At 44.5% G+C, this 19,340-nt stretch overlaps 1 protein-coding gene and 1 non-coding gene across 12 annotated transcripts in view; one reads left to right on the top strand and one right to left on the bottom strand.

Moving 5' to 3' along the window:
- Nucleotides 1-19,340, bottom strand: part of ROBO3 (roundabout guidance receptor 3) — a 311,710-nt gene that overhangs the window by 44,397 nt on the left and 247,973 nt on the right. For all 11 annotated transcript variants that reach the window (XM_088657615.1, XM_088657614.1, XM_088657613.1 and 8 more), the window contains 2 exons: nucleotides 13,227-13,351; nucleotides 8,316-8,487 (listed from right to left, as the gene is read on the bottom strand). In XM_088657615.1, coding sequence (XP_088513741.1) covers nucleotides 8,316-8,487; nucleotides 13,227-13,351 — 297 coding nt within the window. The remainder of the gene's footprint in view (nucleotides 1-8,315; nucleotides 8,488-13,226; nucleotides 13,352-19,340) is intronic.
- TRNAI-GAU (transfer RNA isoleucine (anticodon GAU)) lies at nucleotides 13,672-13,746 on the top strand. The gene has a single exon. It is a non-coding gene; the product is annotated as a tRNA-Ile (tRNA).

Here is a 19,340-nt window from a genome sequence, read left to right on the forward strand (position 1 = left end):
GGAGTCTGACTTATGCGGAGTTTCATGTGGTGTCGGGTTTAACATCCTTTGAACTCCTTGTGTTGTCTTGGGTTCCCCTTTTCACAGGAAGGTTTTTTTGATGCTGTTCTGAACTGTCTGGGACTTCCAACGCTTTTGCTCGGTAAACGGATATCGTTGTGAAGCGTTGAGTCGACATAACAGCCAGGAGAGAAGTAAATCTCCCTGGTGCAGTTTTTCATTCCCTGACACGAAAGAAAACAGAGAGAGGAGCACAGGCAGCTGCCTTCTTCCGAGTCAAGAACATTGGTCCACCTAGCTCAGCTCTGTCTACGCTGGCTTGCAGCAGCTCTCTAGGGTTTCAGAAGGGTAGGGTTGCCAAATGTCCAGAATTTCCTGGACACACCTGGAATACTGCAGTCGGAAGTAGTGTCCGGGCAGAAATTGCTAAAATGTCCGGAAAAATCCGGATATATGGCAACCCATGTCAGCAGTGTCAGTTTTGGCGATTTTTGCAACAACTTTGAAAAAAAAATTCACATAAACTACACTAAAGCAACAACTTTTGTGTCTGGATTTTCACTTTTTGAAATATGGCAGCCCTACAGAAGGGGGTCTCTCCCACTCCTACTTGGACTGAACCCGGGATCATTTTCATGCAAAGGATATACTCTATCATGGAGCTACAGCCCTACCTCAAGAAAGGGGCATATTTTAAGTGCACATTCTCCATACCTCCTTATCTCCCAAACAGTAAAGAAACTGTATTTAAAATTATGCAATATTTAATAACAATAATATTAAATTTATAAGGCTGAAATGCCACCTCCATTTACATCACTTCCTGATGGTTGCAACCTTCACATCTTTCGCCCTAGTGCTGTCTTCCCCAACCTGCTGCTCTACAGATGTTGTTGGACTGCAATTCCCATCATCCCTGACCACTGGCCAAGCTGGATGGGGCCTGATGGGAATAAGAATCCAAAACATCTAGAAAGCCCCAGGCTGGGGAAAGCTGCCTCTTGATCTGCTGCCCTCCTTAGCAGCAAGACTCAAGGGGAGAGGGCATCAGTGCGAGATTTTCTACGCTGCATACATGAAAGATCTGCCCCCTTCTAATCCCCTGAAACTAAAACCCAAGAGGTGGCCAAGCTTCACATCTGCCCAGCAGCCCAGCGAGCTCACAGGCTCTGCCCATTATTTACAACCCTAATTACTCTCTATCGACTGGGAAGCAGCGAACGGACAAAGGGCGCTCGAGAGTTCACACACAATTGAATTTCCCAGTAACAATCAGCAGTGAAAGCGCACGCAAGGGGGCGGAGAGGGAGGGGGACGCGAGAGAAAATCAATCAAGGCAAAGGAGCTGGCTTCAGACAAGGATCATCTGTCGCACCTGCCAAGCTTCCAGCGTGAGGGCCCTGCGCCCGCCGCTCATGCAGGAGACGGATCGCCGGCACTTCCTCCCCTCCTGCCCCGCCAAATCTCCCACGCGGCAGACAAACGGCTTGACATCATATTCGATGGCATGTGGGTGCAACCCACGAGATTGTACACAAGTCCCAGCTGCCTTTTTCCTCCTCCCTGAGTGTCAGGGGGAAGGGCGGGGGGAGACAAGACGTGATTTAGCTCTTCTGTGTTGACGCTGAAAGGTGGCAACAGACACTTGTCCACTCGCTGATGCCTCCCTGGCAAAATCATGTGCCTGATGTGGACATACACACATAAGAAGAAGTGTCAATGTGCAACACACACACACACACATGAGAGAGAGAGAGAGAGAGAGAGAGAGAGAGAGAGAGAGAGAGAGAGAGAGAGAGAGAGAGAGAGAGAGCGCCATGTCTCCCGTGCGCTGGAGCAGTTTTGGAAAGTGTGCCTTTTCTTGTTGCCGTAGAAACCCAGCTGGTGATGCTGCTACTAAATGAGGATTTCAGGGTTACAACCTCCTTTGTCTTCTTAATCCCTCCCAATTGTCTGCTGCCAATGGATCAGGTGTTTCCGTTAAATAATAATAATAATAAAGGAGAGGGTGGAAGGGAGGACTCTGTTGAGAGTAGAGGATTGCTCCCTAGGGAGAAGCTCGGAGGTAGGGAAATAAGGCAGTACAAAGCCTTTCATTTCCAGGTCACCAGTTCAACAAGGTGATGGTTCAACAAGGCCTATTTGGCACAAGAATAGATATGGTGGCTACTGGGTCAAGCCAAGAGGCTCTCTATACAGGGCCACCACTTGGAATGACCCTCTAGTCGGATCTCCCTTCTTTGCGGGGCATGAGTTTGGGGATTCAGAGGCGGGTGAGAACCCCTCTCGGGGTGTGACCAGTAATGCAAGTGCTACTACACAAGCAACACTTGTGGAAGAAGAGCCTGTAGTGCTAGTATTTCATTGGCCTGAGGAGGCTGCATTGCTCTCCTCTGACTCTAAGGACTCCAGCTCCGAAGGCCATGGTCTCTCTCATTTTACAGAAGTCAATGATTTCTAAAGCAGGCTTTGTCCCTTTACATGAAAATACTCATGGAAGATGAGTATTTAATTGAAAATACTAATGGAAGATGGAGCTGGCTACTGGGATGCTTAAGGCTCCTATTTAAGGCTCAGTCGGAGGCTGGCTGTTGCTGAAACAACATCTGAGCTCTGCTGTTATGTTAAAGCTGCAGGCTGGGCCCTGACTGGAACTGTCCAGGGTGCTACTGATGCCTTGCCCTGCCCCAGCTCCCTTTAGATTAGATTAGATTTCTTTATTGTCATTGTGTAATTACAATGAAATTGGCTGCTATCCCATAAAAACAAAAACAAGAAACAAAACAAAAAAAAACACATTTTCAGCCACACATTCCCTGTAAAGTACCATGAGGTGAGACAGGTATTGAGGATGGTGAATCCAAGGAAGGCTGCTGGACCTGATGGTATCACAGGAAGGGTGTTGAGGGGCTGTGCAGATCAATTGGCGAAGGTCTTCAACAAGATCTTCAACAAGTCACATTTAACATGCTGATAGAACATTGGGAACCCCCTCAAAATAACTTTTCTATTCTGTCAGGATAATACAGGCAATTAAGAATGCATCTTTTCAGAATAGCTTGTTTCTGATTTTAATTTTTTTGCATGATTTTATGTACATACGGATCTCAACTGCAAAGGAATCACATGATATTGGGCCCACAATTCTAAACACACAGCTCCTGGTGGATATGAGTCGTGCATCTGAGCCATTAACAGGGGCATCCACAGATGGTTGGGCAGGGGTATAAGGGATTGGCGGTCCTTGAGGTCTCCTAGGCTCAAGTTGCTAAGGGCCTTGCAAATTAACACAAGAACCTTGAACCTGCCCCAGGAGTGTATGAGCACCAAGTGCAGACTTTTGAGCACTGGAGTTAATGTGCTGGCGATAGTGTATCCCTACAACAAGCTGGAGTCACTGGACCAAGGGTAGCTCCACATAGAGCGCATTGCAGTAATCAAGTGTTGAGGTTACCAACACATGACTTTTATGACATCTTGCCCTGCACAACATTGGATTTGTAGAGAAGATGGCTTCTTAATAAAGCATACCCTGCTTGGTGCAGAAAATGCCCAGCATGACAGCAATTTGATCTGTGCTGTTCTTTCCGTAGCTAAGTTGTTATTTACGAATATACGCCATGAAATTCCACCCACCACCCACCTACTACTCCCACCTCTACCTATGTAAGTTGACAACATTTCATTAAATTATTGTTGATTTTGATGAAGCACAGCTTGCTTGGGAGAATGGGAGGGGGGCAGGGGAGAAGCTCCCCCCCCAGTCCTATTGTTAGGTGGTGGTAATGAAGGAAATTGCCTACACAGCTATTCTTTCTCTTTCCCTCTGAACCTCCCCCACCCCTCCATTTCTTTCCAGTGATTTTAATATAAGTGAAAGGTTTTCTGATCACGTCAAGCCCCTTCTATGCTTTCCAGGCATCTGAATATTCTCAAGGAAACATAGACAAAATGGTATTAGCAGCAAGAAGAAAAGGGGACTGCTAAGGCTCAATAAAGGTTCTTCAGTGATTTCGTGTGAAATTTCCTCCAGGTAACAGCATATCCTCAGATATGCTGATGACACAACCTTGATGGCAGAAAGTGAGGAGGAATTAAAGAACCTTTTAATGAGGGTGAAAGAGGAGAGCGCAAAAATATGGTCTGAAACTCAACATCAAAAAACCTAAGATCATGGCCACTGGTCCCATCACCTCCTGGCAAATAGAAGGGGAAGAAATGGAGGCAGTGAGAGATTTTACTTTCTTGGGTTCCATGATCACTGCAGATGGTGACAGCAGTCACGAAATTAAAAGACGCCTGCTTCTTGGGAGAAAAGCAATGACAAACCTAGACAGCATCTTAAAAAGCAGAGACATCACCTTGCCGACAAAGGTTCGTATAGTTAAAGCTATGGTTTTCCCACTAGTTCGTATAGGTTCGTATAGTTAAAGCTATGGTTTTCCCACTAGTGATGTATGGAAGTGAGAGCTGGACCATAAAGAAAGCTGACTGCTGAAGAATTGATGCTTTTGAATTATGGTGCTGGAGGAGACTCTTGAGAGTCCCATGGACTGCAAGAAGATCAAACCTATCCATTCTGAAGGAAATCAGCCCCGAGTGCTCACTGGAAGGACAGATCGTGAAGCTGAGGCTCCAATACTTTGGCCACCTCATGAGAAGAGAAGACTCCCTGGAAAAGACCCTGATGTTGGGAAAGATTGAGGGCACTAGGAGAAGGGGACGGCAGAGGACGAGATGGTTGGACAGTGTTCTCGAAGCCACCAACATGAGTCTGACCAAACTGCGAGAGGCAGTGGAAGACAGGAGTGCCTGGCGTGCTCTGGTCCATGGGGTCACAAAGAGTCGGACACGACTAAACAACAACAACAACAGCTGAAGGGTGTGCAACCTGTGGATGTCCTTAACTTGGACTATAACTTCCACCATCCCTGACCAATAAGAATGCTGATGGGAGCTGGAGTCCAACAAGGTGTGGAGGGCAATTGGGTCCTTCATCCAGGTAATGGCCAAACAAACACTGAGATTAGGGGACGACAAAACTAAAGGGATGGCTGGTCACTTTTTAGAAAGCTCTGGAGGGATCAGTATTTTTGGGGGGGGGGCAGAGGCATGTTCTTAACTGGTACTTACAGAATTGTAGAGTTGGAAGGGATTACAAGCCTCTCTGAAAGGGATTACAAGCGTCATCTAGTCCAGTGCCTAGCAATGCAGGATCCGCTCCCCACGTAAGGTTCAAACCCACAACCCTGAGATTAAGAGCCTTACGGTCTACTGACTGAGCTACTGACAATGAATGGCACACTGGTGTCATTCTTTAGGATATACCATATCTTTTTTCTCTTTTTCTTCCATACAATTTCATTTTACAAAATAATAAAACTTTTAATAATAACTGGGTACAAGCCTAGTTATACAATCTCCACGAAAATGACAGCATTGCATTGAGTATGTAGTGCCATTTCAAGCATGTTCTTAAGTCATTAATGGTTAATATAGCCTTGCCACAGACAAATTTGAGCAGATGGCTGGGGGGGGGGGGAAGAATTATTATCTTCTTCCCTTACATATAAAAGAAAGGTGCGTCAACAAAACAATCTCTCTAAGCAACACCTTTTGCCCGGTTAGTCGCTCTCAGATAGCTACATCCCAAATGCTGTTGAACCATGTCTTGAGGGGTAGCTCAGCCTGAGATTTCCAAAAACATGCTAGCACCAAATGTCTGGACATCAGTAAAAAGAACACTAAATCTTTATGTCGGATAGTGAGGTCAGAATCTATGTTTAATGAAAGCAGGGCTAAAGCTGGATTTGGTGAGTTCTCCATTCCACAAGAAAAACCAACAAGATACAACAAAATCTAAGTTTGCAGAGCCTGTTGCCCCTCCTGCAATATATATATATATATTCTAGGATTTGTCTGAGATGTTATTTCCAATGCTCACATGTAACCCAAATGGACAGATCCTATAAAGCCTAACCCTTGTAGGTCTTAGGGAAATGTCAAGAGAAAGATTCTTGAGGTTATTATTGGGGATGGGGGCAGCTTGCAAGCCCATGTACCTGAGAAGTCTTTCTTTCTTTCTTTCTTTTTAGAATCGCAGACTTTTAGAGCTGGAAGGGATCTTTGAGGTCATCAAACCCAACCCACAGCCCAGCGACCATAATATGCCTCTCTGAAATTTCCACTCATTTGTTTTTAGTCTTGCCCTCTTATCCTCTTGTTTCCCCCAGCCACCACCCCCACCATTACTTTCTCAGATATGCATTTAAAAGAAGGAGAGAAACTGCTTTAATGTAACAAACTACTTAAGATTCCATTAACTTATTTTTCTGTTTGACGCTGCAGGTCATGTTCATAGCAGCGTTTCATTATATTTGGTTAGTTACAAAGGCAAGATGTTGATTTAAATATGGGGCGATGACAGCAAAAAATAGTTGTGAATCATATGCAAAAATATGGATGGAAGAGAATGTGAACAGCAATCCCCCCCAGACCCTTAGGGTACCCTCTTACGTTTTAAAAATAATAATGGCATAACAGGTTCCAACCATAGAATGGATGGTTGTCAACACACCAGGGGCTCATGCTATCCTCTTTGTTACAGCTTTCCCCACTTCCTGTTCAGCAGGAACAGAAGCTTGTCATGATAATGTCTGCATAGGCCAATAATGTTTAATGCCTGCCCATCCATTTTTTTTTTATTTCACAGAATTTGTATACTACTTAATGGTTAAAATAAAAACACCTCTAAGTAGTTCACAAAAAAACATACATTAAAGTTATCTATAAAAGTCGGAGTTTTAAACAAGTTAACCTTAAAAAAAACCCAGCAGTTAAAATATACATTACCAGAAAGAAAGAAAGAAAGAAAGAAAGAAAGAAAGAAAGAAAGAAAGAAAGAACCCACTCTAAAACACGTACTGGCTTTACATATCAGGGTAAGCCTGCCTTAAGAAGAAGGTTTTTAGCAGCTGCCAAAAATAGTACAGTGAAGGAGGTTGCCTAATGTCAATGAGCAGGGAGTTCCAGAGTGCAAGCGCTGCTGTGTTGAAATATTGATTGCTTACAGGTGCGGAACAGACATTTTAGGAATCAGACTATGGGATCTGATTCAGGTTTTGAGGGCAAGTGCAAACCTAATTGGCGAATTTGGACATTGCAGCAAACTATGCTTATTGCTAAATGGAGAGGAAACTGTAAGACAGAGGAAAGTGGTGAGAAGAGCTAATGCCAGAGGCTTATTTCCAATCCTCTAAACCAGCAGTTTTCAACATGGGGTGCCTTGAATGAGAGTCAGGGGTGCCGTGGGCCTTTGTCCCTCTTTCCTTCCCTCCCTCCTCTGATGCCCTCTCACATCTCTGCTGCCCCAAGGCCTGTTTGCCTCATGTTCACCTTTGGCCAGTCTCTGTCAGAGTGCTCAGGCTGGGGCCATCGTTTTTCCAGCCCCTATGGGGCAGCATGTGGAGGCACCTCTCTTTGGGGTGGGGGGCGGCGACCCAGAGACTCCCAAGGAGTGGGGAGAGGACGCTGAGGGAACACTCCACAAGAGAGTGTTTTCAAAAAGGAGCGAGGGGCTGCCAGCTCTACAGTCAAGGGGTGACATAACTGGGCTTCTGAGGCTCAGAGTGTGTCTCCTCACAGGGGAGCCGCAGAAAGAATGTAGTAGGTCAAGGGAGCCATGGAAAAGTTTGAAAAACTCTGCTCTAAACCATGGTTTGGAGGATCATTTGAACTGAGCCACTGTGACTCTCTAACAAATTGTTTTTTGTGATTTATGCCGTCACTACTCTCACATACAACGTGATCCTAACTATCTTGCTTGGAAATGTTTTACTAAATTGATAGGGGTTTACTCCCAGGTAAGTGGGGTCAGGGCTGCAACCTTAATCTCTCTCTCTCTCTCTCTCTCTCTCTCTCTCTCTCTCTCTCTCTCTCTCTCTCTCTCTCACACACACACACACACACACACACACACACACACCACTACCACCATGTTTAAGGAAGGAGCCACTCTCACTTCCAGCTAAGTAATAAATCAAATTGGATCCAAGAATTGCTAAACCGTGAGTCATCCCCAGAGGCTGAGAAACTTTGGGATTACTCCCTGCCTCCTTAATAAGAGGCTATTTGATTTGAAGGAATATGATAAGCATGTCTGGGCATTACTTGCCTTGCCAACCCCCTCCCCACCCCCAGGATTAGGGAAGCATTTCCTGCCATTTAAATCTGTGTGGAGTCAGTGTACATCAGCGCCTCCCGCTCCAAACTGTCCTGGGCGTGAAAAATTTATCTTCCACTCACAGATAACTTACCATCTTCCACTTCCAGGAGAGCTTTAGCCAGAATGCTCCCTGCTACACTAATGGCTTGACACATGTAGTAGCCCGAATCTGAAGTCTGCACGTCCATGATGTTCATCTCGCCGCTTGGAGACACAGAAAAGCGGCCCATCGCCTGAGGGGGCTGGCTAGGAAAAAGCAGGATCTGTAGAAAATAAAAAAAGGGGGGAAATGTGTTTGCAATTCCATCCCCTGAAAACATGCAAGAAGAATGTGGCCCTTGGTTGCCAATATGGCCTTGGCTTGCCGTCTAGTTCCTCACTGCCCATGTCCCAGAATGTCTCCCTCTTGAGAGACACAACAGTTTCCCCCCCTTGCTTCTGTGGGATGTTGTCATGGGATCAAAAGAGATAATGGGTGAATCTCCAAAGATGCTGAAGAAAAAGGGACCTTGTATTTGTAATGTAAGACATACTAATACATAACTCCAAGGGTGAAACGCCATCGTCTTGGAAAGCTTTTCCCTTCATCAGCCTAGTTCAGACATAACAGGAAGCTGTGGTTTCCTGCCACGTGAATGAGCTGTGGCAAGTTTTGAGCTTATGTGCCTCCCCCTACCCTATTTTTCATGTGAGAGGAAGAGATTAGAAGCATCTGCTTTGGGTTTTAAACTAACCGCAGTTCACTGTGATGTCTGAAATCAAGTAACTACGGTTCGTTTTGTGGTTCCAGCTAGGACCTGAAACCAAAATGACATTTCTCACCTATTCTAGGGTTGTCATATTTCAAAAAGTGGAAATCTGGACACAAAGTTGTTCAGTTGTTGTTGTTGTTTTTGAGGGGAGGGCAAAGTTGTTGAGTTGTTTTTGCAAAATCTCAAAAAAGAAGATCTTTTGGAGCTATTTTTAATGAAATTCACCAAAAACTACGCTTCTGACATGGTTTTGCCATACGTCTGGATTTTCCTGGACATTTAAGCTATTCCTGTCCAGACACTGTTTCGGACAATCGATTCCCGGCAATGTCTGGGAAATTCTGGCCCTATGGCAACCCTACCTAATTTAGGCTACTGGAATAAAGAAATTTAGTTAGCGATAGACTTTTGTGTGAAGGGCCTGTGAACTCAGAATATGCTCAAAAAGAAAATATGCCCTTTAAATTCTAACTATGTATTTTGCAGCTGGTTTAGGTTGGTAGAGCTTGGGGTTGGAATAGAAAAACAGAAAGCAAAATGAAGCATAGATTTAGGAAGTATGAATCCTGTACAGCACAGGGGTGGTGAACTTCCAGCTCGTGGGCCTAATTCATCCTGGAAGGCCATTCTCCCCAAACTAGGTCCACTTTCCCTACTGTCACCACATCACAGGTAACATCAGGTATGAATGAGGCAGGTGAAGGCATGGCTGTCACTGCTTTGAAGTCCGTTTCCAAATGACCACCACCAAGATGGCCGCCGGGCATGCGTAGAAGCGACTTCTGGTGCCACTCTGCTCGATTTCCGGTGCCCACATATGGGAAGAGCGGCACCCAAAATGGAGGCTCCCTGGCAGGTAGGAAATCCGGGGGGTTTCCAGGATTTTTCTCCATTCGGGAGAACAGTGGGAAACGGATTAAAATCCGGGGGTTTCCCACGAAAAACGGGATACTTGGCAGCTAAGGGCATGACCGCATCCTGTACCCTTGGTGGGCAGAACAGGAGAAAAGGTACAGCTACAGTCCCTCAGAATTCTTCTCACTATTTCATGGCAGAGAAGCTGTGAGGAGCAATGTCACCAATTTTCTCCAGGAGGAGGAGAGATTCTCCAACAGATCTTCAGGGATGGAACTCATGATTGGCAGCAGCAGTAGCACAGATAATTTCTTTGTTCCTAAGGGGGGGGTGTTTGTGCATTGCCACCTGGCCATCATTTTACATTTCCCACAGTGCCCTGATTCTAGCATTATAAACAGGGCATTGGGGAGAGGGAAGATGGCCGCCGCCACAATAAAGTAAAATAAAATAAAATAAAATAAAATGGTGGAGGATATTTAGAGGAAATTTGGCAAAATGTCCTTAAAGAGAAATCCCTGAGGTAAAAACTGGCATACAAGCTTGGAGTGTACAATTAATATACTTATCTACTCTAACAGCGACTTGAGCAAGGATTTTCATATAACCTTCCTGCTATCTCTGTTTGCCTAAAACCTTGACAGTCTTAAAAAAAAACCTGTCTGTTTAACAAAAGACAACTGCATATTTTTTTTAACCCAATCTGAGGTAAAACTGGCGTGACCACAGTCTCCCTAAGGGGTATACGACTGGATTTTATTTTTATTTTATTTTTAAAGTAATTGGATCTATCTCTCACTCTTATCACATAAACTCAGGGTGGTTCACAGCATTTGGACGGCAACCCTATAAACATTTACCTAGAGTAGCCTCACTGAATCCAATGCGGCTTGCTTCTGTGTAATCATAGGATTGCACTGTCTTAAGTCTTTTCTTTGACCTACTATTCCCAGCAAAAGAAATGTATTGATTGCTGTGTTCTGCAGGAGAGACCACCCTGCAGCTACCACTCTATCAGGAAGTCCATTTCACAAGATGGCGGAATTGAGCTTTAGTGTGGTGGCCCCTTCTCTATTGGCTTTTTTAAAAAGTAATTTTTATTGAATTTTCCAAAAAAACAAAAAAACAAATTACATTTAATTATATATATATTCACCTAAAGACATTCCTCTTTCAACAAGCCTTCTAAACTCTTCACCCCAGTTGGCATCTGCCCTGCATCTGAATTTTATTTATTAATACAAATATTTATATAGCACTTTTTCATTTAAAAAAGTATCAAAGCAATTTATCACAAAAAATGCATAAAACCATAAAGTATTGGTTGTGTGTTGCTTTAAACGGATTTCATGTTTGTAGTTCTTGTTCTTAACTGCTTTTATACATGCAACTGTTTTGCTGCAATTTTTTTCGAGATGCCTCAGGGGAAGCGATTTAAAAAATGAAATAAATAAAGCAACGATTTCAGCCCTGTGTATGGTGAGTGGGAAGAAGGCAAATCTCTGGGCATTTGCAGTAACTCTGGTGCTTGAAATCTTGCATTAGCTAACTATTTCATTGCTGGGCCAGGTTCAAGGTTATGATATCAGTTTACAAGGCCTTCAACAACTTGGGTCCAGGTATCCTTATATATATATATATATCCCTGCCCAATCACTGAGGACTTTGGGGGAGTCACAGTCAGAGGTCCACCCACTGCTCAGAAACACATCTTGCCTATACCAGAAGCTGTGTTTCCCACACAGTGGGCCCAATTCTGTAGAACTCAACTTGGCTGAGAGATTAGACAGGCCCATACCTGCCAAGTTCCGGCCTGAGAAATAAGGGACTGGACCGGAAGTAGCAGACCGGAAGTAGCGCTGCCACCATTTTGGAACTGGGCGGAGCATGCTCAGAAGTGAATTTTGATGCTGCTCTGCCCTGTTCCAAAATGGCCGCCGCACCAGAAGTCGTGCTGCAACCATTTTGGAACTGGGCAAAGCAGCATCAAAAGTCGCTTCTGAGCATGCTTTGCCCAGTTCCAAAATGGCCACCGCGCCAGAATAAACTGGGGAAAAACGGAAAAATCCGTTTTTTCGGCTGGGGGCAGCTGGGAAACGGGGGTTTCCTGGGGAATACGGGAGACTTGGCAGCTATGGACAGGCCCCCTCCTTGTTGAACTTTGAGACTTTTCTTCAATTTCATTTTGGCAGACACTTTAAGTAAGCATTTTTCTCTCTCTCTTTAGTTTACAGTTAAATAACTTTACTGCGTCCATTGAAATCTTAATGTTCAACACTTGGAGACTATGGTGCCAAGCATATAAATGGTATTGGGGGGGGGGGAATAGCATGGGTTTCTTACTCCACACACACACACACACACACACACACACACTCATTGTGGGAGAAGCTGGAGTGATGGAGATAAAAGCCAGGAGGGCTGCATTTCCCATCCTTGACTTAGAGATTGCCTCACTGGTTAAGTACCAGGTTGAGCATAATACATCGATCCTGGTCCAACTGCACTGGCTACTGATTAGTTTCCGGGCCCAATTCAAAGTGCTGGTTTTGACCTATAAAGCCTTAAAAGGCTCAGGACCACAATACTTCAAGGACTGCCTCGTTCCATATAAAGAGGACCATGAGATCATCTTCTGAGGCCCTTCTTCATGTGCCTCCTCTTCGAGAGGTCCAAAAGGTGGCAACACAAGAACGGGCCTTCTCTGCAGTGGCTCCCCATCTGTGGAATGCTCCCCCTAGGGAAGTTCGCCTGGTGCCTTCATTATACACCTTTAGGCGCCAGGCAAAAACGTTCCTTTTCAACCAGGCCTTTGGTTGAGCTGATTGACATCCTATGCCCTTTTAAAATGTGGCTCTTTGTGGGGTGTTGTTGTTATTGGGTTGTTGTTTTTATTTCCATTACATATACAGTGGAACCTCGGTTTTCGAATGTAATCCGTTCCGGAAGACCCTTCAACTTCCGAAATGTCCGAAAACCGATGCAGGCATTTCCGTCCGGAAAACTCAATATGGAAGCTGCATGGAGCGTTTGGTTTCTGAAAAGTGTTCAAAAACTGAAGCAGCTACTTCCGGGTTTTCGGTGTTCAAAAGCCAAAACGTTCGATTTCCGAGACGTCCGAAAAGATACCACTGTATTCTGGTTTTTATGTTGATTTTTTCTGTGAACTGCCCTGAAACCTTGAGGTATAGGGCAGTATATAAATTCCAATAATAATAATAATAATAATAATAATAATAATAATAATAATACCTCTCCAACACAGAGACTCCCCCATCCATCCCTAACATTATACCCTCCCCATCATACTCCTGCATGGAATTAGACCAAACGTGACAATTGCATCTCAGAACCAAGGCAAGAGGCCATGCTGAATTGGGTAAGGCCACACCTACCTGGCTACCTTCCTTCTGCCAAAACACGGCTGGTGGTGGGTTTCCTTTGGTCTCGCACTGAAAGGTCACGGTGCGGCCTTGGGCTACAATCTGATCCCGAGGGCGGGTCACCAACTGTGGTGGAACTGGGAGAAAAGGAGAGGTGAGACAAAGACAAACAGGTTTAAGACTTTGGGGGACTTAAGACCTTCACCCACCCCTGGACCCATCCAGCCCCAGAGCTGTAGCCCTGGGATTGGGAAGATGTGCTCCTTCAGATCAACCATGGCTCTCCTCATCTCCGACCTTTGGACAAGCTGGCAGGGGCAGGTGCTGAAGTCCAACACCATCATCTGGAGGGACATAAATTCTCCATTCTTGTTCCTAGTCGCTATACTCTGCTGCCCTGTCTTTGGACTATTTGCGTGTGCTTGAAAATAAAGGTTCTGCCCCAAAGACATTGACAGCACTCGATAGCTCAGTTGGTTAGAGCGTGGTGCTGATCACGCCAAGGTTGCAGGTTCAATCCCTGTATGGGGCAGCTGCACATTCCTGCATTGCAGGGGGTTGGACTAGATGATACCCAGGTTCCCTTACAATTCTATGAGTCTATGAATAGATGTATTTTGTAATTATCTTTTCACCCTCTTATAAAATAGGGAGGGGAATAACTACCTATTCACTCTGCCTACTGGGAAGCCCTTGTGTCATGTGAAATCTCGCCTCTGGAAAAAGAATGTCTGGAGAGTCAAATATAGTGCCTTCATTACTTTCTCTCTCTTAACTGGCTTGAACTAATAATAGTTATAGCAGCAGCCAATGAGCTTTATAAGAGTTAGTATCTTTTAATCCAGATGGATTGAAAGACCTGCTGGTCCTCTTGTGGAATGGGGTTGTGAAACTTGTGTTGTATGTTGCGTGTGATCGTGTGGGTTCTGACCCTCTTCAATCTGGCTCCAACTCATTTATAGCTTGCTCATTTGGGGAAGGGGTGGAGCTTGCTGGTGCGGTACACATGCTTTGAATGCAGAAGGTGTCCGGTTCAATCCCCATCTCCAGGTAGGGCTGGACCCCTATCTGAAACCCTGCAGAGATGCTGCCATTCAGACAATAAGGAACTAGTTGGACCGGTAGTCTGATTCTGCATTAGGTGGCTTCCAGTGTTTCTAGATATCTGGAGCACCTGCTTTCACAGTATGGGCAATCCAGACGATTTTAAAGCAAGAACAGCAAGAGGCATTTAACAAGGGAAGAGATAAAGAAAGGAGAAATGCAAACCACTGGGGTATGGTAAAGGAACACAAGCTATAACTTCACAGAGGAAATCAAACATATTAATGTGCTTCCAGATAGGCTTGGACTTTATTTATTTTTTAAATCCAGTCTATAAATGCATGCAAAGGATATCATCTTGCAATAGAAGAAAGGAAAGGAGGAGACAGAGAGAGGCAAGAAAAGAAAAAAAAGACGCTCTAAATCAGCCACCCGGCCATAATAAATAATGTTGCAGATTTAAATTCCTCCCTGAGCACCTCTGTCTGGTTAGGAACCTTTTCTCTCCTCTCAGTGCAAGACAAATGGCACCGGGTTTTACAAATGCTAATTGCCTACCTTATCTCCTCTTTGCCCTCCCTCCCAAACTACCTAGAGAAGGAGAGAGAGACAGTGCCACATCCCTCTTGCAGAGCTGTAAAGTATTTATAGGGCACCAGGCACTATAAGAAAGGGGTGGGTGGGAAAGGAGCTTCAGGTGTACTATTGTCATGCTGATCACTGCAAGCCTTACTTTAATGAAGTTGTGAGTGCAAGGTTACCCGCATGCTAATCGCAAGGGGTGTGCGACTGCTTGTCAACCAGCCCTCCCCCATCCAGAAGTCTTTTCTGGCAGAATTTCCATGGAATGGGAAAAAATCCTCCTGACGTTTAATAGTTATTGACTGGCACTAGAATGGTTCATGGGAAGGGGTGTGGGTGTTTGGATCTACAGTATATGCAGACAGCAGTTAAATTTGCAGCAATGCCCAGTCCCATTGCCCCCTAGGTTGCTCCTTTTCTGGGTCCTGGGTTGGCTCACAGAGAAAAGTCTGTGCCACTGTGCTTGGTGGTGGTGGAGAGAAAAGGTAGCAAAGTTGGCGACATGTGACATGTGACTGTGATTGTTATTTCAGGAACCAGCAGTGATGAATCATGACAGCAGTTACCAAAGTGTCACTGGAATTGGGTTGTACCAAAGATAATGGGTCACTGATAGCCAGAGGTGATGGAAGTTCACTGTCTGAAAGACCACAGGCACTGAGTAATCCCTAGTGCAGTGTTTCCAAACCTTGTGCCTCCAGCTGTTTTCGGACTACAATTCCCATCGTTCCTGACCACTGGTCTTGCTAGCTAGGGATGATGGGAGTTGTAGTCCCAAAACATCTGGAGGCACAAGGTTGGGAAACACTGCCCTAGTGTAAGATGGTCCATGCAGATGTCCAACCGAGTGTGCGGATGTGGCACTTACTCAGCCTCAATATATTGTCTGAATGGGGTGCCCTCATGTTGTGCAAAGTCACTCAACTAGCATCATGGATAAGCATGAATTTGAACTTGGGTTTCTCTTTATTACAGTGGAACCTCGGTTTATGAACACCTCGGTTTACGAATTTTCAGTTTACGAACGCCGCGGACCCATCTGGAATGGATTAATCCACTTTCCATTACTTTCAATGGGAAAGTTTGCTTCAGTTTATGAAAGCTTCAGTTTATGAACAGACTTCCGGAACCAATTGTGTTCATAAACCGAGGTACCACTGTATATTGATTTATTATGCAAATACAAAACAAAGGCAAAGCATACATACATTTGGCAAAAATAAAGACCCAAAAAAAAGAAAAACGCGCGCACACACACACACACACACAAACAAAAACAAAACAGGTGCAAAAATAAATACACAATGAAAAATGGAACAAATTCTAAGAATATAAACAGTAAAGTAAATAACTAAGAAAGACACCCCAGGGTGCCGTTTCTCTGCTGGCTTTTCTGGGATGGGTTCCATTTGCTTATTTTTGGTTTTTGGTTTTGACTTCCGTCAATCACACAACAGTTCATTTCCTGTGGCTAAGACAGTTTCTATGTATTTCATTATATTCCTCATCTTGGTATGAGTAAAATAAAAAAATTCCTTCAGTAGCACCTTAAAGACCAACTAAGTTTTTATTTTGGTATGAGCTTTCATGTGCATGCACACTTCTTCAGATACACGAAAGCTCATACCAAAATAAAAACTTAGTTGGTCTTTAAGGTGCTACTGAAGGAATTTTTTTATTTTACTTCGACCCAGACCAACACGGCTACCTACCTGTAACCTTGGTATGAGGAGTCATATTCTCACTTACTGGTTTATTCTAAACACAGCCAAATCCTGGTTGTTGAACCTTGATTCAATAAATAAGTATTTAGGCATTCCCATTCCTTCTGGATAGTTTTGTTAGACTTATTCTTTAAGGCTTTGGTTAGCTTAGCAAGTTCCAAGTACTCGCTTAACTTTTGTAGCCATTCTTCTTTAGTTGGTATATAATTACCTTTCCAATTTTTGGCTATTAATACCCTAGCCTTTCTTATTGCACAGAAAAAATGGTCTTATTTTTTCTTTTGGAATTCTACTATTTATTATCCCAAGAAGGAATGTTTCTGGCTTTTTATGAAATGTAATTTTTAATAGTTTTTTTTCATTTCATCATAGATCGTGTCCCAGAATTTTTTTATTTCTGGGCACGACCACCACATATGAAAAAAGGTTCCCAATTTCAATTTGCATTTCCAACACTTATTGTTGTGGTTTTTATTAATTTTAGATACCGTAATTTGACAGGAGTAAGATACCACCTCTATTGCATTTTCATACAATTTTCTCTTACTTGGTCGCATGCTGTAATTTTTTGGTTTTTCTTCCATACCTTCTTGCACTTCAATAGCTCTATCGGGTGTCCTACATCCCATTCCCACTTTTTCATTACATCTTTTATCTCTTCAGCCTTTAAATGCCAATTCAAAAGTAACCTGTACATTTTGGATAGGGTTTTCTTATTATTTTGCAGCAATTCTTTCTCTATCTTATTGAACTCAGGTTTCTCATATCCAAGCCTCCAAACTTCAGCCAAGTTGCCACAAAGATATTTAGCGCCTCTGGATTTATGATATTGGATCACTGGATCAGCATTTTATCTCATTGCCTCCAGATCCTAACTTCTAAGAGCATGCAGTGACCATTTGCTTCAACCCCAAGGGAACCCAATCCTTTCACTACCTGATAGTTTTTGTCTTTTTACTTCTGTGCTCATAAAAATCACATTAAGAGACCCATAAGCAAAGGCTGTTTAAATACTGTATATTCCTGCGTATAAGACTATCTTCGTGTTATACGCCGGAATATGCGGGGTGTGTGTGTGTGTGTGTGTGTGTGTGTGTGTGTATATATATGAATGAAGTCACACACAAAAGAGTGAGACAGAGTCTCAGATAGGCAGCACACTCCAAAACTTGAAAGCTTTCTGAAATCTCACCCTTCAAAGGTTGGAAAAACAAAATTCTAGGGCCATACTGCCAGCACAAAATGTTTACAAGAGCCTTGGGGTGATCAGGCGCTTAGGATATTTCCTGCCTTGATTTTTATCATCCTGACTTTCCAACACTTGGCACAAGCACTGTAGGTAACCACATTTCCCCCCCCAAAAAACCCCACACATCAAAAGTTGGGGGGTGGGGCCAGGCACACTTCTACAAATGTCTGTGTATTGTAACTTGAGGCTGTGGGTCAGGTTTCGTCACAGTGTCCGGAACAAACTCATTCTCTTTCTCTCCATTTCTCTCCCTCCCCCTCCCCTCCCCCCCCACCACCCACGTTTGATGTCCATAAATCCTGCGAGGGAGGGAAGCAAGGAAAAGAATCTGCCAGCTTTTTTCTTTTGGCTTGGCAAAGGCCACTTCTCCTTTGCTGAAGGTCAGGCTTTGTCCCCTAGAAATCACTTCACCAAATGATGTGTGTGTGCTCTGAGGGAACCTGGCAGCCAACAGCCACAGGAAGGGTCATTCGACTGGCACTGAAATCAGAGATCAGCTGCCTTGGTCCATTTCTGCAGGGAGGGGGGGTGGGGATGAGCAGGGTCCTTCTTAACATGTCCCTGGATGCAAGCCAGGAGACCTCTGACCTTCCAGAGCAACAGCCTGCTGTCTTGGTGATGCCACCTGCTCCGCCATCAAATAAAAATGTAAATGGTAGGGAGGGAGGGGGTGTCAATTTCAGCTCTTTGGGTTAATGGTTGCTGGGAAAGCCCCCTTCCCAGATTATATACACACACACACACCCGGACTGCACCAGGCGCCACTTCAAAGGCTGGAGGAGTCTGGATGATGGAAAGGATATTGTGATTCAGGAAATTCATTACTGCCCCTCCAGCAACGCCTCGCCCCACTTCAAAGGGGAAGATAAAAAAAGAAAAGAAACTCAGCGGGCAGGAACGACCTTGGGGCGTCTAAGGAAAATGGTCCCTGCTGCCCACAAATTCAGCATGGAGATAAGAGATGATGGCAGGCCACCCCCCTTCCCACCCTCCAGGCAGGAAATTGAACTGGGTTGCTGGCTGCCTAGCAAAGAAAAGAGGGGACCAGGGCAGGCAGCTTCTCCTATCACCTGGCATCTCACGCTCACCTTTGGGCCCTTATCTTCACAGCTACAAGAAGAGAAGCGGGCTTTGTTAGAGGGTGATTTATTGGCAAAAAGAAAAGGGTAGAAGAAGAAGATAAGCCCTTGATGGGGCTGCTGCGCGTCAGAGGAAAGGGCAAAAGCAGCTATTCCCAGGGCTGTTATTAGGGATATGTAAGCCACAGTTGCAGGGCAAGCCTGTCGACCTGACAAGTGATGTCACAGTACAAAAATGCATTTGAAGGCAAAGGCATGGCACCATGCACTAGTTCACAAGCAGATATCCCCTCCCCTTCCTTTTTACAACATCATTACAGCTAAGCGCTTGGAGACTGGGGGAATTCATATTCTGCAATTACCTTTTTCATTATTTATATAGGGCCAACAGTGTGAAGGGTGCTTTATGGAGGGCAAGTGGTCAGGTCACTGCCCTGAGGAGCTTACA

The sequence above is a fragment of the Zootoca vivipara genome, chromosome 14 (assembly GCF_965207765.1).
Source record: "Zootoca vivipara chromosome 14, rZooViv2.hap1.1, whole genome shotgun sequence".
Taxonomy (NCBI): Eukaryota; Metazoa; Chordata; class Lepidosauria; order Squamata; family Lacertidae; genus Zootoca; species Zootoca vivipara.